Below are 19,770 nucleotides of genomic sequence, written 5' to 3' on the forward strand. Positions count from 1 at the left end.
TTTTTTGTGTTTTTTTTTGCCGTACTGGAATAAAGTGTACTTGCACATCCACTCAGTAGGTGGCAGTGGCGCTCTCATTTTCAGAGTGCGCGCAGTATTTTTGAACTAAGGAAGAGCACTCAGCACACACAGAAAACAGATATGAAGAGCAGTGTGCCACCGCCGTTTTCGAAAGCCGTTTTCCGACCGGACTCACTCACGCAGCGACCCACTGTCTTGTCCGGTTCTCACGTCGCCGCCCGAGAAGTGCCATTTTCGGCTTGGGATCGTCACGACGACTGCCCTCACCTACGGTTCTACCTCGGCCGTCGTGAATGCGCTTTTTTCGTGCCGTATGCCTTTTAGCTTTGACTTTTAATACAGTGGGTGATGATGAAAGACCACTGTTTACTGTGTCTAAAAATAATTATAGCAGACAGCAAGAAGCCAAATCAATTAAGACGCCACTTAAAGACATTAGACCCCAATCTCATTGTTAAGCCGCTTGATTTTTTCAGTGAAAACGTGCCGAATATTGCCAACAATCGTCCTGCTTTGTCAGTGTTATATCAGTAAGCCAGTGAGCATTGTTAGCATGCTAATTGAAAAATAACTCCACATCATTGCAAAGGAGGTAAATACTGTGAGCAGCAAAAATAAAAACTGTCCTGTCCAAGGACACTCCCCCTCCCCCCCCCCCTTTTAATTCAGATTTGTTTTTTCGGTCAAATTTTTTGGCACATTGTCCTCATGAGTGAATGTTTCTAATCAATTTTAATTTGGTATTATTTACTGATTTTATTACATTTTATTTTTCTGTATCAAATGGTCAAAAATGTACCTTGAGTGTATTTTTTAGTTTGGATGTGATTTTTTTTTTTTTTTTTTAATTCAGGCAAATTGATGCACATCAAGTCTTCTCTGTTACAAACAAAACAATGTTTATAATAAAGTTATACTTTATTATAAGTTGATCTATGTTACTTTTTTTCTTTATTAGAAAAAAAGGACACAATGTTAGGCAGATGCGTATTTATAATAGTAATTTTATAGACAAATGATACTATTTACAGTGGCGGCAGAGAGTTTGGGGGGGCGCGAAACATTTACGTCTTCCTTGGGGGGGCGTGACAGAAAATAATTGAGAAGCACTGAACTAATGGGTCATTGACTAAACGACTACTAAAATAATCGACAGCTGCAGCCCTAAAACAATGTTTTGTTGGTTTTACTTTTACGAAAAGATCTTATAGAAAGATCTTAAGATCTCGAATAAATCTTAGCCATTAAAAAGTAAAAAAATAAATAAATAAAATAAGGCCTGAATGATGTTGGAAAAAAACATTACAATATATGCCATACTTTTAATCACACTTCATAACATTCATGTAATTCATATGAGTGACTCCACTCAAATTCACTCACGCTTTGACGCTTACGCGGTCTCTAGACAACGTAGATTGACAAAATGATGACTGACACATCTGTGCCTATGATCGTAGAGCTACAGATCCTTCACTCGCCAGATCAGAGCACTAACCTGTCATTCATTGTTAACTTGAAGTAGCAAACTCTAGCTGCCTGCTGACCAAGAAAAGCAGCAGGAGGGAGAGTGCGAGGATGTACGACCATGAAGCAGAAAAACTCATTTTTTAAAATCAAAAACCCCAATCATTTTCATTCGATTCCGATCATCTGAAAAATGGCGCGATCGGCTCGATTTCTTATCACGTGATTGGACCAGAACATCCCTAGAATGTTTATTTGCAAAACCTGCAAGTTGTTAAATTCATCATTATTACAGCATCCAGTTGAATGATCACATTATAATTAGCCATTATATGTTAATAATAACAATTAGAGATGTCCCGACTGATCGGGATCGATCACTTCATTTTCAAAATATCGGAATCGGCAAAAAAATATCGGCCATGTCTTTTTTTTTAATATATATATTTTTTAATTAAATCGTTTTCTAATTGTATCTAACGTTACAGACATAATATGTTACACTCATCCAGAGCCTCTAATTTAGGCTTAAGGTAGGGTTATCAAAAATATCCTGTAACGGCGGCAATTAATTTATCAAAAAATGTGTCACGTTAAAATATTCAACGCTAATAATATATGCGCTGCACGACCCTCTCACTCATTGTCGTGCTCAATCTGTAATGACGCCATTTTACCTATATATGGAGATAAAAGGCAGCGCAAAATGAGTACAGTGAATTTTGGCAACCTTTGGAGCCTTTCTTCAATTGGCTAAAACCTTGCAATCCCTCTCCCTATGATTAGAAATATCATGGGAAGCAATGTGGGGAAGCAAGGTGGCAATTGATCTTTGTCTTAACACCTTAAATTATTTCCCAACGCAGAGAAGATATACCAATTGGTAGCACTGCGCACAGTCATGGTTCCACTGCCCATCATGCATTTGGGATGGCCGCGGTATCATTTACTGAAAGCTCAACAAATACACTAGATGGCAATATTTAGTAGTGTTGCACCGATACCATTTTTTTGGGCCAGATACCGATACAGATACCTGGCTGTGCAGTATCGGCAGATACCGATACCATTCCGATACCACTCTGTTAGCAAAAATATATATATATATATATATATATATATATATATATGTATATATGTACGTATAAGGGATGCAATAATACAGTTAAGTCATGGTTCAGTACGATTATCGATACAATTCAATACATTTAATGCTCTAAAGCAGAAAATACAACTGTTATTATTATCTTTTTTTTATTTGCTAACAAGCAAAAATAACATATAAACAAGCATTTTAGTGCATAATATTTATGTGCTTACTTCTTACTGATCTGAAGAAATTTTGTATATAAGTGCTGAGAACAATCTTCACTGTTTGGAGAGTTGGGCACACTGTTGATTGCTGCAGCTCTCTTAGCAGCTATATTTACCATCTAATCAAAACATCCTATTTGTGGTCCGAGTCCATCTGTAACATGAACTGAATTAACAGTATTTGCAGCATTATCTACAGTCACTGGTATGGATTGATTTGGCCTGCTTAACTTCCATTCAGTCATGGCGGTTTCTAATTCATCAATGTAGTATATGGACTACGCATTGCTCTGGGCTCACGCAGCTAATGGATGGGATCTAATGTAGCACATCTAGGTTGCTATTTGATGATATCTAGCGTGTGCCCGCGAGAGTTAGCATGGGATCTAAGATAGGACATCTAGGTTGCTATTTGATGATATTTAGTGTGCGCGCTGCGCCGCTTGAGTGTAAGTCACTTCTGCTCATTACTGCACAACACATATGACAATTGACTTTCATAAACAGGACGAGTTTGAAGTACGGTGCTCTTAATTTGCCACTCATTGTTCATCATGAAACCATGAGTTTGCTTAGTCTCCCACGGTTTTAAGCTTTCTGATCCCATCGGCGCCATAATAGCAGGCGTTAGCTTACGCATTCTAATCGTTTGTGAATGCCATGTTAGATAAGCAGCGTAACATTGCGGATATGCGTTGCAGTTTACATCCTTAAAATTGAAGACGAAGGAGTTAATTTCGTTTGGTAATTTCAAGGCAAAGACATACAGATGTCATGCATCGGGATTTGGGAAGTTAGGTCACGACGGGGAGGACAGTACATTTGCGTTCAAGTGATGCCAGTAGATGGTATCGGCGCCCTCAATGTTGGTACTCGTCGATACCGATACCACCAATTCGGGCCGGATCGGCGCCCCCTGCCGATACTGGTATCGGTGCAACTTTAATATTTAGTCCACAATATACAAAGTCACAAGTCTTTCTATCCGTGGATCCCTCTCACAGAAAGAATGTTAATAATGTAAATGCCATCTTGAGGATTTATTGTCAAAATAAACAAATACAGTACTTGTGCACTGTATGTTGAATGTATATAGTCGTCCGAGTTTTATTCATTTTTTTCTTAATGCATTGCCAAAATGTATATGATCTGGAAAAATTATCGGGAATGATTGGAATGTAATCGGGAGCAAAAAAAAAGCAATCGGACCGGGAAATATTGGGATCGGCAGATACTCAAACTAAAACGATCGGGATCGGATCGGGAGCCAAAAAACATGATCGGAACAACCCTAATAATAATATTCCATTTGATTTTTGGATGACTGAGATTTAATTTTTAATGCAAAAAAAATCTTTTTTTTCAGGCCAAACAAATGCGTCGTGGCGGGTTGGATTCGGCCCCCGACCTGTCACTTCGACACCCCTGCATCACGTGACTCACCTGTTTTTTCGGGTTCCTCTGGGGCGGTACCGGCAATCCCGCTGCTTTCCAGTCCAAAGGCGGGGTCTACCTTGCCCGTGTTCCTGGCCGCCTCTTGTACCTTCTTCACGTGAGCCTCCACCAGTTCGGCGGGGACTTCTTCACGCACGCGTGAGAACTCCTCTGCACAAAACCCATTGGTTACACAACAGGTTTTTCCTGACCTTCATTTTTAACACGTGTAAATTGCAGTTACCGAGCGCTGCCCTGGCAGCGGCGGACGCCACCCTGGGGTCCACCACGGAGGCCAGGAAGGCTACCGTGCTCATGACGGGGTTCCCGGACTGGCTGAAGGGAATGGGCTGGTAGGCTAGCGGGCCCAGCGACGTCTCCGAGCTCTCCAAGTAGGGATCCTCAATGGGTAGGCGCAGGAAGTGCAGGATGCACTCGTCTTGCGTGCGCGAGCCTACGTGCTCCGACACTTTGTTCCAGTCGTCTTTGTACATCTCCAGAGCCTGTCGTGGAGGAAAGAATGATATTTGCTCGGTGTTCCTCATGGAGAAACCTTCCAAAAAATTGTGAGGGATTCACCTCCAGCAGGAGTAGCGTCTCCTGTTCAGTCCATTCTCGAGTGGACACCACAGATTTACCCTGAAAGCAGCAGAAGACACACAAATTCAACAAAAGCTGGATACTGGTCTTCATGCTAGGTATTAATCGGACTATAAATATTTTTCCGTCTTACCGTTGCTACGATATTAGCTATTTTTTTTATGTCCCGAAAATACATGGAGAAATCCCTCACTTGCAGATGCAAGGCTCAACACTCCCCCACCGGTTGTTGCTAGAGATGTCCCGATCCGATCCAAATATCGGCTCGGACGCTGATATGGGCAAAAAAATGCACATCGGTATAGGATCGGAACGCGGGAAAAATTCCGATCCAGACTTCCCATCCAGTTTTTTTTTTTTTTTTTTTTAAAGTCCGGTCCGGGTTTTCCAGCGCACCGATTTACATAATCCATTCCAGTTTTTGCTTCGGTTTCCCTAAAATCCGGTCCGCATTTTACGGCACACCTTCAACACACTACCGTCTTCCAATTTACCGAGGGACTTTATCGGTAAAAAGTCAGCTGTGTGGGATCATTTCACCTTAAAAGACGACAAAGACGAAGAGGCAGAGAGCAACATATGCCACGATAAAGTCAAGCGTAGTTGTAAAGCTGTAAGAAGTTTTAATACAACCAACCTAATCAAGCATCTAGCGAAATACCACCACAAACAATATGAGGAGTATGTTAAGAAAACCGAAGACAAAAAGAAAGGTCCTACGCAACTGACACTGGCAGAAACTTTTGCTATGCGTGACAAACTGGCACTCAACAGTCCCAAAGCCCTTGGAATAACAAGAGTCATTGCCGAAGAATTCATTCTGGATGACGACCCATTATCTCACGTGAGTAAAGACGCACCATCCAACACGCGATTCGGCCGCTGAAGATTCGAGAACGATTCACAAACATCCAAATTCCGATTACTGAAATCTGTCAAGTAAAGCGGAACTAATACACAGCGCTGTCTTCGGGACGCAATGAGAAACTGACCGCATTGTGTCCTGAAAGTAAACATAACTTGTCCTAAGACCCGGGTAATGCCAATGCTCAACTCACGGCTTTAGCTCAACTCATGCCGCTGGATAAAAAAACACAAGAATACCTGACTTCTGCTGAGAGCCGCAACAAACTACATCAACGTCGTTTTACTGGAGATAATAGATATCATATGTATATAGAACCAGATGCTACACGACAGACTCCACTACGTTAGCAACATTGAAGTATTGAAAACCAGATGCGTTAGTAAACAGCCGCCATCTTAAAGCAGAAGACTTCCCTAGTAGGCTGTTGTGAACCTTCCAAGCGAACCTAATTAACTTTTTATCTAAAATACTCCTAAATCGGCAAAATCTTGACTTGAATCTATCTTCAAAACAGTTTTAAAACTTTCAGACAGAAGGGAAATTATGGAATAACGGGAGCAATTTTAACTTTAACAGTTGATTCATTGCTGAAGATACAGAATGGGGACTTGTGTATTTTATTTACCGTTTTAAAATGTTAACTTGATACTGAAATAGTCGTTTATTTAAACCTGAGAGGCTTTTTATACAATTTTGTAACTAATGCACGAAACATTAAAAGCATCTAATAGCTTGGGGGATTTGGGATTTTCCACTGAGGTTGTTGGTGTGTTTGGCTTTTTTAAGACTGTTTACAATATTATTTGCACGTTTTACTGACTGACTATGCCATTTCTGTTTGTTATTTATAATGTTTTGTGTTTGTCACGGAATAAACAGGTCAGTTTCTTGTTACCAACCGTTGTGTGTTATTCAAACTCACCTAATTCAGCTAGTTAGTTGTTATCAAGAGTACTAAAACCTTTTTCAACATGAGTCTGACAACTAAGTAAGGAGGCTAAATAACTTTAAACTTTAACACATGCTCAGATAGGTCGGTATCGGTATCGGCCAGTATCGGTATCGGATTGGAAGTGCAAAACAATATCGGTATCGGATCGGAAGTGCAAAAACCTGGATCGGGACATCCCTAGTTGGGAGTGAATGAACATTCCCAGTTGAAACGGATTAGACGTCTAAGGCTGTCAATAGGAGCCAATGAGGTAACTTTTTGGCCATTTCAAGTTATTTGCTGTTGATTTTTTGCCACTTCCTGTTGATTTTGCAACATTTCCCATTGATTTGGGAAAGATTTTTTGTAATTTTTAACTAAAACTAGAAGAAGATGACTGCACCCGCAACTGAAACTTTGCCTTTAAAAACTTATGGTCGAAAATACAAAAATATGCTATGTTTTTTCTTAGTCAGGAGGCATTTTTTGGCGACTCATAATCTGAAAAATAAAGACAATTAGCCATCTCATACCTTTGAGTTCTTTTTGTACTGGTCTGTGCGGAGGCCAAAGTTCTGGAGGTCGATGGCTTTGTCTTTCAACTTGTCTGAGAAATTGGGCATCTGCTGCGGAGGAGGAATCTGTGAAACAAGAAGCCGCGTGAGACATCACGTCGCCGCGTGCCAACCGCTTGACACTCTTACCGGCGGAGGTCTGTGGTTGAGGGGCATCAGGCCAGAGGGCGTGTCGGCCAGTACGGTAAAGTGGGGTGTGGGCGGGGGGCCCATGGGCAAAGGTCTGCTGTCTGAGTCCACCTGGTAGTTGACTAAGCCCCATTGCTCCAAGAAGGCGTGGACCCTGCAAGTGACAACCAGAGGTGGGAAGAGTAAACTGTTACATTAAAATATCACTCAAGTAAACTTAAAAGCATTTAAATGGAAAAAACAAAAAACAAATACACTCCGTTTATGGGCTCAATATCACTTTAAAGTACATTTTTTAAAAGGGAACTACAGACTCAAAGACTTGTAGGCTCTAATTAGCCACAATTGTTCTCTTTTACGAAAATATGTTATCAGAAACACATAAAATATTGCCATTGATTCAAAAATCTATAATAATTAGTACATGTTTTGACCTACGGAGGGCACCGGGATTTATGCGTGTAATGCACGCTGGGGGTGATGACGCGGTTGGGCTGGACTGGTAGAATAGCTATGCTCTACACCAGGGGTCCCCAACCTTTTTTGCACCACGGACCGGTGTGATTTGGGTCTTTTTTTTTCACAGACCGGTGTCCTGTCAAATTTTGCACCCTTATAAAATTTTGCTCCCAAAGCTTTTGTGGCGGTGAAAAAAAACCCTCTTTTATATTCAGTTGGACTCTCAATGTTATCCAATGGTGCCAAAAAACTATTTACATCACAAACATACATGTGCAACACGGAAATGGCGTAAATTAACGCTTAACGACACGGCGAAGTAGTTAAGTGAGAGGGCTATGTGCAGTTGTTGTGTGCGCCTAACATGGCAAACGTAAGTTAATATTCCTTTCTTTAAAGAAAGTTTGTAGTGTGTACTTAGGAATCGCTGCATTCGCGGTCCTTTTTAACGTATGCCAACTTTGTCAGAACACCGGCAATGTACGGCAGAAAAATACAGCAAATATAAAATAGCATTTGTTTTTAGCCCCGTCGTGTTAAGTGCAGGGAAAAAATACAACTCACCCACTGAATCAGTGGGAGGCCTGAGTTCGTTTCGTTGAGACGAGATGGTCCCGAGATGGGAGAGAGAGAAGCTAGCATCACAAATACACGATGTTGGAAATCGTAGCAGTTTTCAGCGCGCTCCTAGCGATGTCAGGATATTCCGAAATGACTTTAATCCAGAACTTCGGTAGAGTTGTTGTCTCAAATGTACGTTTAAGTCGCCGTGATTTGCGATCTTTACAAGCTGATATTCCTGTTCCACAGACATGCTCGAATCACTCTATTTATTCAGATACGGGTCACGAATTCACTCCTTCGCAGTTCGTGGGTCTTTAGTGATTGGGAAGTAGCATAAATTTTGTTTTCTTCGAGGTTGTAGGCACATCTTCTGGCTCGTCAGGTTCCCTTTTCCCCATAAAAAGTCTGTCCAAAGAAGTCTTATTCCGTCATTCTAGTGTGGGGGCTAATTATTTCCGGGAAGAAATGTGAGTGGCGACGACCTACGTCACACGTTATTATCGAGTCCAAGCGCGCATAGATATACAAAACGAGATTTTGTGCTAACAGCCCAATCAATGTATTTCTATGACGACCTCCTATCCTGTAGTTGTATATCTAGAGTAGACAGGGATATTGGTGTGTTAAGCGGCACAGGCCAAAGCCAATTGGCCAGAATGCATTCGTTAATAAATTATTTATTATTTCTGCGCGGCCCGGTAACGGTCCGCGGCCCTGTCGTTGGGGACCCCTGCTCTATACTAGCGAAGCTAGTTTGACGACTCGCATGATCTTGTCTCATTCTGCTGCTGGTCAGATTGATTTGTTACAGAGCTGAGGGACCTGCATCCAATTCCAACTCATAAGCTGTGTCTTTAAACTGATCCTAGGCGGCTTGCCAAGATATTGACTTTCTGCTGTTTGTGGTTGCATCCTTGCCTTGGTTTTTTTGTTCGTCTGCATCTCATACCGGTTTTTCCCTCCCTCCCCCCTTTTTTTTTTTTTTTTTTTTTTAAATTGATCCTGACCTACCGTCATGGACTGTTTTTGTCTCCCTTTTAGCGATCGCGTGTTTTTGTGTGTTCAATAAACCCTTTTACACAATCCCTCTGTTATTGTTGTTTGCTTGCTTGCCTGCTTCCGCATTCGCAGACCATAACAGATTTGTTGGTTTTCCTCTGAGGACTCGTTACTAGAGGTGTGCAAAATTTCCGATTCTTAGATTTTTCGCGATCCGGCCGTGGAAGATTCGAGAACGATTCACAAACATCCAAATTCCGATTATTGAAATATGCCAAGTAAAGCGGAAGTACAACACACTCATCGCGCCGCGCGGTCTTCGGCATGCAATGAGGAAGAACGGAGTGAGAATAGCTAAACATCATGCTTCTCATTACCCGGCCCCCGGGTAATGCCAATGCTCAACTCACGGCTCTAGCTCGACTCATGCCACGAGATAAAAAAAACACAACAACATACCTGACTGCTGCCGAAAAGCTGCTACAAAGTAAATCCACATAACGTTACGGTAGATATCATTTACATAGGACTAGATGCCCTATTGATTCGGTAGCGTGAGCAGCATATCTACAAAAAGCTAGATGCGGGCGTTAGTAATCGGCTGCCATCTTAAATCAGTACACTTCCCTACAAGCACTGTTGTAGCGAACCTTCTGAGCGACCTAATTAACTTTTTATCTAAAATACTCCTAAATCGGTAAAATATTGACTTGAATCTATCTTTACAATAGTTTTAAAAATTTCACATGTCGAAAGTAGACAAAAGGGAAATTATGGAATAACGGGAGCAATTTTAACAACTTTAACGGTTGATTCACAACATTAAATTAATTGAATGTAGTTTAAAGCTGCTGATACAGAATGGGGACTGGAGTTTTTTTATTTACTGTTATTTTTGTATATTTGTTTACTAGAGCTGGGAATCTTTGGGCACCTAACGATTCGATTATGATTCAGATGCTCCGATTCGATTCTAAAACGATTATTGATGCACCCCCCCCCCCCTTTTTTTTTTTTTTAAATGTTTTGTACATTAGTTCCAAAATTGTTCAAAAATACTCTCAGGCTAAACCAAACTACTATTTCAGTATCAAGTTAACATATAGCAGTAAACAAATATACAAATATAACAGTAAATAAAAAACTCCAGTCCCCATTCTGTATCAGCAGCTTTAAACTACATTCAATTAATTTAATGTTGTGAATCAACCGTTAAAGTTGTTAAAATTGCTCCCGTTAATCCATAATTTCCCTTTTGTCTACTTTCGACATGTGAAAGTTTTAAAACTATTTTAAAGATAGATTCAAGTCAATATTTTACCGATTTAGGAGTATTTTAGATAAAAAGTTCATTAGGTTTGCTTGGAAGGTTCGCTACAACAGCCTTGCAGCGAAGTGTACTGCTTTAAGATGGCGGCCATTTACTACGTCCGCATCTAGCTTTTTGTAGATGTGCTGCTCACGCTACCGAATTAATGGTGCATCTAGTCCTATATAAATGATATCTACCGTAACATTATGTGGATGACGTACTTTTGTAGCAGCTTTTCAGCAGCAGTCAGGTATTTTGTTGTGTTTTTTTATCTCGTGGCATGAGTTGAGCTAGAGCCGTGAGTTGAGCATTGGCATTACCTGAGGGGCCGGGTAATGAGAAGCATGATGTTTAGCTACTCTCGCTCCGTTGCTCATTGACCGCGCGGCGCGCTGAGTGTGTTGTACTTCCGCTTTACTTGGCATATTTCAATAATCGGAATTTGGATGTTTGTGAATCGTTCTCGAATCTTCCACGGCCGAATCGCGAAAAATCTAAGAATCGGAAATTTTGCACACCTCTATTTTTTACTGCTATATGTTAACTTGATACTGAAATAGTAGTGTGGTTTAGCCTGAGAGTATTTTTGAACAATTTTGGAATTGATTCCCAGCTCTACTTGTTACTGATTGCAGCCTTTAGATTGATAAACAATACAAATACTATCGATGTAGAATAAAATAGAACATGGTCCTTGTGGTGTTAACTACTAAGCAGTGTGGTCTTGAACGCTACCTGCATGCGGTGACACTGTGAGTAGAAGAACTTGCCACATGAACACACTGATGTTCCGCAATTCTTTCTACGCGGCGAGACGTCTACACATGCGCACATCGGTTAAAAGCTGCGAGAACTTACTATTTGTGTTTATATTGAGTCTTTTTTTAACCTCAAAATACTTTTGCATGTGTTTCTCTCTCATAATTTTAAGCATTGTGTTTTCATGTGGTAGCTTTAAAACAGATTGTTGACCTGTTAACGTATTTAAACCACCCTTTTTTGTTATTACTATGTTTAAGCATTTTCTTAAGGCATTTTTATTAAGTTCTGCCTGTATGCATCCAAACAAAACAAGCAGAAAGCGCACGGTAGTACTTCGGGTGTCAAATTCGCCTCTTGTAGCACGTTTCGCCGGTGTAGGACATTTTGGCAGACACCGATTTTGTTCTACTCTCATCTCATCCCGTCTTACCTGTTCATTTTGCTTTTGCTGCTCGTTTTGTGAAACATCGACAGTGCTGTCCTGCTCATTAATGTTTCTCTCGGATTCAAATTGAAAAAGCTGAACAGATGACATGTTTATGTCGCTAGTGTCATACTCTGATAATTGACGATAACATCACCGCCCACAGTGCATTGTGGCGTCAACAACAATGGCGACCAACTAGTTAAACTAATTTATAAAAACAAAAACATCAAAAGGGGTTTAAATAGTAAAATTATTATAACTCATACTAACATTTATACTTTAAGAACTACAAGTCTTGGTTCATGGTTCAATTTAATTATTACTTCATCGTATTTAACTCGTTGCCTGCCATTGACAACGACAGACGTCCATTTCATTTCAACTGGGAGGACTGGTTGTCAATGCAGGTTCAGTACTTTTCTTTTACAAAGCAGATACTGACCTCATGATGGCGCACACGTCCCCCGTCAGGTTCCTGCGGCAGGAGGTGGAGGTGAGGTACTCTTGAGGGTTGAGGCGGTAAGTGTCGATCATGAAGTTGCGGTAGGCCAAGTATCTGTTTTAGAGGTAAAAGTTATTCCCAAAACATTTAAACTTGTATTCCAAAATGAACAATCAATTGTCCTTTCTTGACTTCATGTTTTAAGACACTCACATTTCTGGTGTTTTGGACTTGTTCTTCCCGTTGAAGAACTCTGGCAGGGCTCTCCTCTCGATTTCGTGGATGCTGGAAAGGGAGAGCGCCGGCTTGACCTTTTTGAGTTCCAAAAGTCTTGACATTTCTCACCGACTCACCAGTTGTAGTCAAACCAGGCGCTGTAGCTGGGGATGATGATATGGTGCGTCTGCTCCGTTACGTTGTCCTCGCCCGCATCCATCAGGCGGCTGATTTCGGCTTTGTTCTGGTCTTCGTCCTCCTGAATGCAAAAGTGATCATTTCGTGAGATCAGTGTACAGTGGTACCTCAAGACACGAAATGAATTTGCTCCAGAGTAGCGTCATGACTATTTTGTATAATGAAAAACAACACATTCAATTTGCTGCCATGTCCACCGATTGCCCGTCTTTATTTGTAGTGCTTTGTTGCCACCTAGTGGTACTTAAGTATAACTAGTTTGTAAGACTCATTCCTATAGACCCTACCCACGTGACGTCACAACTCCTTCCTCCTGACGGGTGCCGCCCAATTGTCCGTCAACACATCATGTTTACCTGTTACGACTACGTACATTCCTCCTATTTACGACGTGTTTTTCTGCTCGTTAACATTAATAATCAAAATGGTGAAGGCGTGTGTGGCGGTCGGTTGCAATAACAGAGAAGATAGACGGAGAGACTTGAAGTTCTACTGGATTCCGAGAGACCCGGAGAGAAGAGAGCGAGATGGGCTGCTGCGATTCGACGAGAAAACTGGGCTCCAAACGATTACCACAGATTATGTAGCAGTCATTTTATATCTGGTAAGATGCATTTAATATATATTTAGAGGGTTTTGGGATGACAACCACAATTAAGATCATTGCTAGGCTAATCGCCGACAACATACACGTATGTATGTAGTGAGTGCTATCGCTAAACCATATAAACATTAAAAGCCCTAACTCCATTGACAAACGACATGAAATACATTAGACTTGACAGTGGATGTTAGCAATAACAAAAGATTTTGAATTGAAAATTTCGTAACTCACCTTTCCAAGCACAAGATAGATTCCTGCCGAATTTTCGTGGACGAGGACCTGTTTCACCCAACCAGCAACGAAGTATTTATAAGCCTCCAAGCTCTTAAAGTTTTTCAAACTTCCGTGAGAATAGGCTGATTTTGTGTGGACAAGATAGTTGTACAGTTCAGGGTAGCTAGCAGATGTCAGGCAAATACGGCGGAGACAGCGGGTCGAAAAACATCGATTTAGGCATCAAATATGGATCTGGCGAATGGATAAACTGAAGCTTTTCCACATAACGCCTTTTATGCAACGCATCAAGTGAGTTTACGGCATCCGAAAGCACCGGGTCTTCCATGAAATGCATTATAAATTGCTCGATCAATTGAGACCATTGATAATACAGACACAAAATGACGGACAAGTGGGCGGAACCATACAGTGAGCACGTGATTTTGTGATGTCGGTGGGTAGGGTCTATAGGGTAGGAACCACTGGGTAGCTCATGAAACGATACAATTTTGCGATACAACCCTCACGATAACAATGATCTTAATATATAGTGGTACGACCATTGTCGACACATGCAGGGTTTCCCCTACTTGAAAAAGATTGTGGCACACAGCCACACCACAATAAAAGCCGCCATGCCCTGCAAATGAGATTGTTTTTTTTAAAAACATACAATTTACAATTTGTATAATTTTGAATGTTTAAATGAATATACATAGCTCAATACTTATGCACTATTTGCCAGAATTCGCTTGAAGGAGCACGTCAAATACAAATTGTTCCTTTACACGCTTTTTTTGTAAATCACATTGGTTCTCCTGTAGCAAGTGTGTGCCTGACTGCGTTGACGCCGAGTTCGGGTGAAAAATCCACAGAACGGTATTTCAAGTTAAAGAATATAATTCTGGTTTAAGCCTGTGAAAACGACCTTAATATTGACATTGACATAACGTTTAAGTTCTTTATGGCGTGTGCTTGACCTGAATTGTCGTGTCCTAGCATAGCATTTGTTCGCTGCTGATGTCACTGGTTGTAATTTCAGATGAGTATTTAGAAAAGTTGTGAGTTGTCAATGCACAATAGTAAAGGTCAGGAAATCATTCTACGATACTCTACAATACAGCTAATACACAGCTGTGAATAATGAGTATCACGAGTAGACGTCCAAATTATTTGAAGTATGAGGGTGGCAGCAAACTGATTTAAGTAAATGTAACGCGTTACTACCCACCCCAATTATGGAAAACATCTTACCTTTCCGCCAGACAGCACAGAGTCGTCCTCCATATCATCTGTGGGGAGAAAGCAGCACAAATGACATCACAACATAATTATCATCTCATCAAGTGACGTAACTGTGTTCCATACATATAGGTATGTGCCGGTTACCGGTTTCAAGGTTTACCGTGGTATGAAAACGTCTCGGTTTCAAAACCACTAAAATTTTCAGTCACACCGTAGATTTTTTTATGTCCCAAAAATGCAGCAAGAAATGGCTTGGAGCAGCATCGCTCAACCTACGGTTTTTGGTCTGTCGGTGACACTGCTGTCGCTGTCACTACACCTGAGCTTTTCCCCCCTCAAAAAAGACAAAGTCACTAGTATGGCTACTGAAAGGAAACAGACGGCCTCAGCTTAGAGGAGGAAGGACAGCCAACGTGCAAGACATGCTTGTGCAGTGTGGTTGCCAGGGGGGCAACACCTCCAACACGATTTCACATGTACGTGACCGTCATCCGTCACTTTACACACAATTTGAAGTAAGTAAACACTGTAGTGAACGTTTCCCACCATTTAACCGATCAGAGGACAGGGTGAATACTCATGCAGGAGACAGCAGGCAGGTGAGAGAGGCGGGGCTGTGTCTGAGCCGAAATAACCCAGTTTTAAATGGATTTTATTTCATATTAGCCAGTCGGATTAAAAAAAAAGGCCGATACAGATATACGTCAAAATATCCAAATATCGGCCCGGCTGATAATATCTGTAATAATGATCATCATGAACAATAATAGGGGTGCATGATATCCATTTTTTGAAACCGATACCGATATCGATAACTTCCTGTTCCTTAAGGACGATACCGATATGATAACCGATAATATACAGTGCCCTCCATAATTATTGGATTTATAATAATTAAGTATTTTTTAGCTTCTAATATTTTTCTTCTTCTAAATAATATGGGACCTTAATGGAAAAAAGAGGAAAAATCCAACCTTCAATACAAGTGCATTTATTCAGTGGGGAAAAAAATCCTACATAAAGAAATAATTATTTGACACCAAATAATGTGTGTCACAATTATTAGCACCCCTGGTGTTAATACTTTGTACAAGCCCCTTTTGCCAACAAAACAGCACCTAATCCTCTCCTATAATGTTTCACAAGATGGGAAAAGACAGAAAGAGCGATCTTCAGCCATTCCTCTTTGCAGAATCTCTCTAAATCATCCAGAGACCTGGGTCCTCTCCTCTTCAGCTCACCCCACAGGTTTTCAATGGGGTTGAGGTCTGGGGACTGAGATGGCCATGGGATGAGCTTGATTTTGTGTCTGGTGAACCATTTCTGTGTAGATTTGGCCATATGTTTAGGGTCATTGTCTTGCTGAAAGACCCAGTGACGACCCATCTTCAGCTTTCGGGCAGAGAGCAACAGATTTTGATTTAAAATGTCCTGGTATTTCAAAGCATTCATGATGCCATGCACCCTAATAAGGTTCCCAGGGCCTTTGGAAGCGAAACAGCCCCACAGCATCACTGACCCACCCCCATACTTCACAGTGGGTATGAGGTGCTGTCTACACGCCAACAAGCTGTTTGGGAGGCATGCACGGCGAAAACCTTTCCTCACTCACAATCATAAACGCAAACGTCTGGAGTTCGCCAAGCGTTATTGGGGCTTCAACTGGGACCGTGTGCTTTGGTCAGATGAGACCAAGATTGAGCTTTTTGGCAACAAACACTCTAAGTGGGTCTGGCGTGCCACGAAAGATGCGCATGCTGAAAAGCACCTCATACCCACTGTGAAGTATGGGGGTGGGTCAGTGACACTGTTTCGCTTCCAAAGGCCCTGGGAACCTTGTTAGGGTGCATGGCATCATGAATGCTTTGAAATACCAGGACATTTTAAATCAAAATCTGTTGCCCTCTGCCCGAAAGCTGAAGATGGGTCGTCACTGGGTCTTTCAGCAAGACAATGACCCTAAACATATGGCCAAATCTACACAGAAATGGTTCACCAGACACAAAATCAAGCTCCTCCCATGGCCATCTCAGTCCCCAGACCTTGTTTTGTGGGCAAAAGAGGGTTGTACAAAGTATTAACACCAAGGGTGCTAATAATTGTGACACACATTATTTGATGTCAAATAATTATTTCTTTATGTGGGATTTTTTCCCCACTGAATAAATGCACTTGTATTGAAGGTTGGATTTTTCCTCTTTTTTTTCCATTAAGGCCCCATATTATTTAAAAAAAAATATATATATATATATATAAATTAGAAGCTAAAAAACACAATTATTATAAATCCAACAATTATGGAGGGCACTGTATTTTCGGTTTTCCGTGGTCAATCGGTGCCAAATAAAAACTGGGAGAGTTTTGAATCCACACTTTTCATACATGTTGAGGGCAGGGCTCCATGTCAAATACTTCATTCATTCAAACACAACGTAGCAGGCTCTCTTTCTCGGCCAATGAGCGTAAAAGAGGCGGCCGCGATAGGACAACAATCAAAATACGTCACACACACTTTTGCCTCGCTGTGCTTAAAGAGACAGGCCCTGCTTTACCATTTCAAAAAATGAAATTAAAGTACTGTTTGCTTATAAATGCTGGTATAGTTTCATTAAAAACTGTAGTACCGCGGGACTATACCAGTACCGTGAGACCTTAATACATACCCAAGTCTGCTCCGTTGTCTCCTTTGAGTGGCGTTCCCTCGGAGTCCTTCTTTGAATGAGCTGAGCGGATACGGTACAACAAGTTAGGACGTGGACATGAGCGCGCAAAGAACCTCACTGCGTGTTAGCAAGCACGTACAGTTTTTGGAAGCGCTTCCCTCTTCGACACTAGCGCCAGCAGACGAGTCGTCCGGGTCTTTGGAGGCATCGTCCTCCGTGTCGTCCTCTTCCCCGCGGTGGCCTCGCCGCTTCCAATAATGACCCTGGTTCCTGAAGTAGGATATTGATGTCAAGTTTCTCCAGATGTGTTGCTAAGTATTCATCATGTTAAATGTGTTTTTTTTTCAACCTACTGGCTGCCGTTAAAGTATACTAGTGATAAACTTATTTAAATTCTTTGATTATAAGGATTGGGCGCCACACAGTTGGACATCTAGAGAGGTGCAAAAATGAATCGATTAATCAACAAATCAATTAGCAAATGAATTGACAACTATTTTAATAACCAATTAATTATTTAGGATCTTCACCTTAAACTTGTCTAAATTCCTGAAATTCTAACATACATATACAGTGCCTTGCAAAAGTATTCGGCCCCCTTGAACCTTGCAACCTTTCGCCACATTTCAGGCTTCAAACATAAAGATATAAAATTTAAATTTTTTGTCAAGAATCAACAACAAGCGGGACACAATCGTGAAGTGGAACAAAATTGATTGGATAATTTAAACTTTTTTAACAAATAAAAAACTGAAAAGTGGGGCGTGCAATATTATTCGGCCCCCTTGCGTTAATACTTTGTAGCGCCACCTTTTGCTCCAATTACAGCTGCAAGTCGCTTGGGGTATGTTTCTATCAGTTTTGCACATCGAGAGACTGACATTTTTGCCCATTCTTCCTTGCAAAACAGCTCCAGCTCAGTGAGGTTGGATGGAGAGTGTTTGTGAACAGCAGTCTTCAGCTCTTTCCACAGATTCTCGATTGGATTCAGGTCTGGACTTTGACTTGGCCATTCTAACACCTGGATACGTTTATTTTTCAACCATTCCATTGTAGATTTGGCTTTATGTTTTGGATCATTGTCCTGTTGGAAGATAAATCTCCGTCCCAGTCTCAGGTCTTCTGCAGATACCAACAGGTTTTCTTCCAGAATGTTCCTGTATTTGGCTGCATCCATCTTCCCGTCAATTTTAACCATCTTCCCTGTCCCTACTGAAGAAAATCAGGCCCAAACCATGATGCTGCCACCACCATGTTTGACAGTGGGGATGGTGTGTTCAGGGTGATGAGCTGTGTTGCTTTTACGCCAAACATATCGTTTTGCATTGTGGCCAAAAAGTTCAATTTTGGTTTCATCTGACCAGAGCACCTTCTTCCACATGTTTGGTGTGTCTCCCAGGTGGCTTGTGGCAAACTTTAAACGAGACTTTTTATGGATATCTTTGAGAAATAGCTTTCTTCTTGCCACTCTTCCATAAAGGCCAGATTTGTGCAGTGTACGACTGATTGTTGTCCTATGGACAGACTCTCCCACCTCAGCTGTAGATCTCTGCAGTTCATCCAGAGTGATCATGGGCCTCTTGGCTGTATCTGTGATCAGTTTTCTCCTTGTTTGAGAAGAAAGTTTGGAAGGACGGCCAGGTCTTGGTAGATTTGCAGTGGTCTGATGCTCCTTCCATTTCAATATGATAGCTTGCACAGTGCTCCTTGAGATGTTTAAAGCTTGGGAAATCTTTTTGTATCCAAATCCGGCTTTAAACTTCTCCACAACAGTATCTCGGACCTGCCTGGTGTGTTCCTTGGTTTTCATAATGCTCTCTGCACTTTAAACAGAACCCTGAGACTATCACAGAGCAGGTGCATTTATACGGAGACTTGATTACACACAGGTGGATTCTATTTATCATCATCGGTCATTTAGGACAACATTGGATCATTCAGAGATCCTCACTGAACGTCTGGAGTGAGTTTGCTGCACTGAAAGTAAAGGGGCCGAATAATATTGCACGCCCCACTTTTCAGTTTTTTATTTGTTAAAAAGTTTAAATTATCCAATAAATGTTGTTCCACTTCACGATTGTGTCCCACTTGTTGTTGATTCTTGACAAAAAAATTAAATTTCATATCTTTATGTTTGAAGCCTGAAATGTGGCAAAAGGTTGCAAGATTCAAGGGGGCCGAATACTTTTGCAAGGCACTGTAACTTCCTTTATTTTCTTTATCATATTTTTGTTATCATATTTTTGTTATGTCAAAGTAGGACAAGAAGAAAAATCTACTTTTACTTTGGAAAACAAGTATTCACATTTTTGCCGATTTTGGGA

The 19,770-nt window shown here is 41.1% G+C and overlaps 1 protein-coding gene across 2 annotated transcripts in view; it reads right to left on the reverse strand.

The window, feature by feature from the left end:
* Positions 1-19,770, reverse strand: part of smarcc1a (SWI/SNF related, matrix associated, actin dependent regulator of chromatin, subfamily c, member 1a) — a 64,943-nt gene that overhangs the window by 22,440 nt on the left and 22,733 nt on the right. For both annotated transcript variants that reach the window (XM_057833901.1, XM_057833900.1), the window contains exons 11-21: positions 17,586-17,716; positions 17,447-17,506; positions 14,793-14,830; positions 12,658-12,779; positions 12,518-12,589; positions 12,305-12,418; positions 7,340-7,493; positions 7,169-7,276; positions 4,816-4,875; positions 4,481-4,739; positions 4,246-4,407 (exon numbers count right to left, since the gene is read on the reverse strand). In XM_057833901.1, the coding sequence (XP_057689884.1) occupies positions 4,246-4,407; positions 4,481-4,739; positions 4,816-4,875; positions 7,169-7,276; positions 7,340-7,493; positions 12,305-12,418; positions 12,518-12,589; positions 12,658-12,779; positions 14,793-14,830; positions 17,447-17,506; positions 17,586-17,716 (1,280 nt within the window). The remainder of the gene's footprint in view (positions 1-4,245; positions 4,408-4,480; positions 4,740-4,815; positions 4,876-7,168; positions 7,277-7,339; positions 7,494-12,304; positions 12,419-12,517; positions 12,590-12,657; positions 12,780-14,792; positions 14,831-17,446; positions 17,507-17,585; positions 17,717-19,770) is intronic.

This window comes from Corythoichthys intestinalis, chromosome 4 (genome assembly GCF_030265065.1).
Source record: "Corythoichthys intestinalis isolate RoL2023-P3 chromosome 4, ASM3026506v1, whole genome shotgun sequence".
NCBI lineage: Eukaryota > Metazoa > Chordata > Actinopteri > Syngnathiformes > Syngnathidae > Corythoichthys > Corythoichthys intestinalis.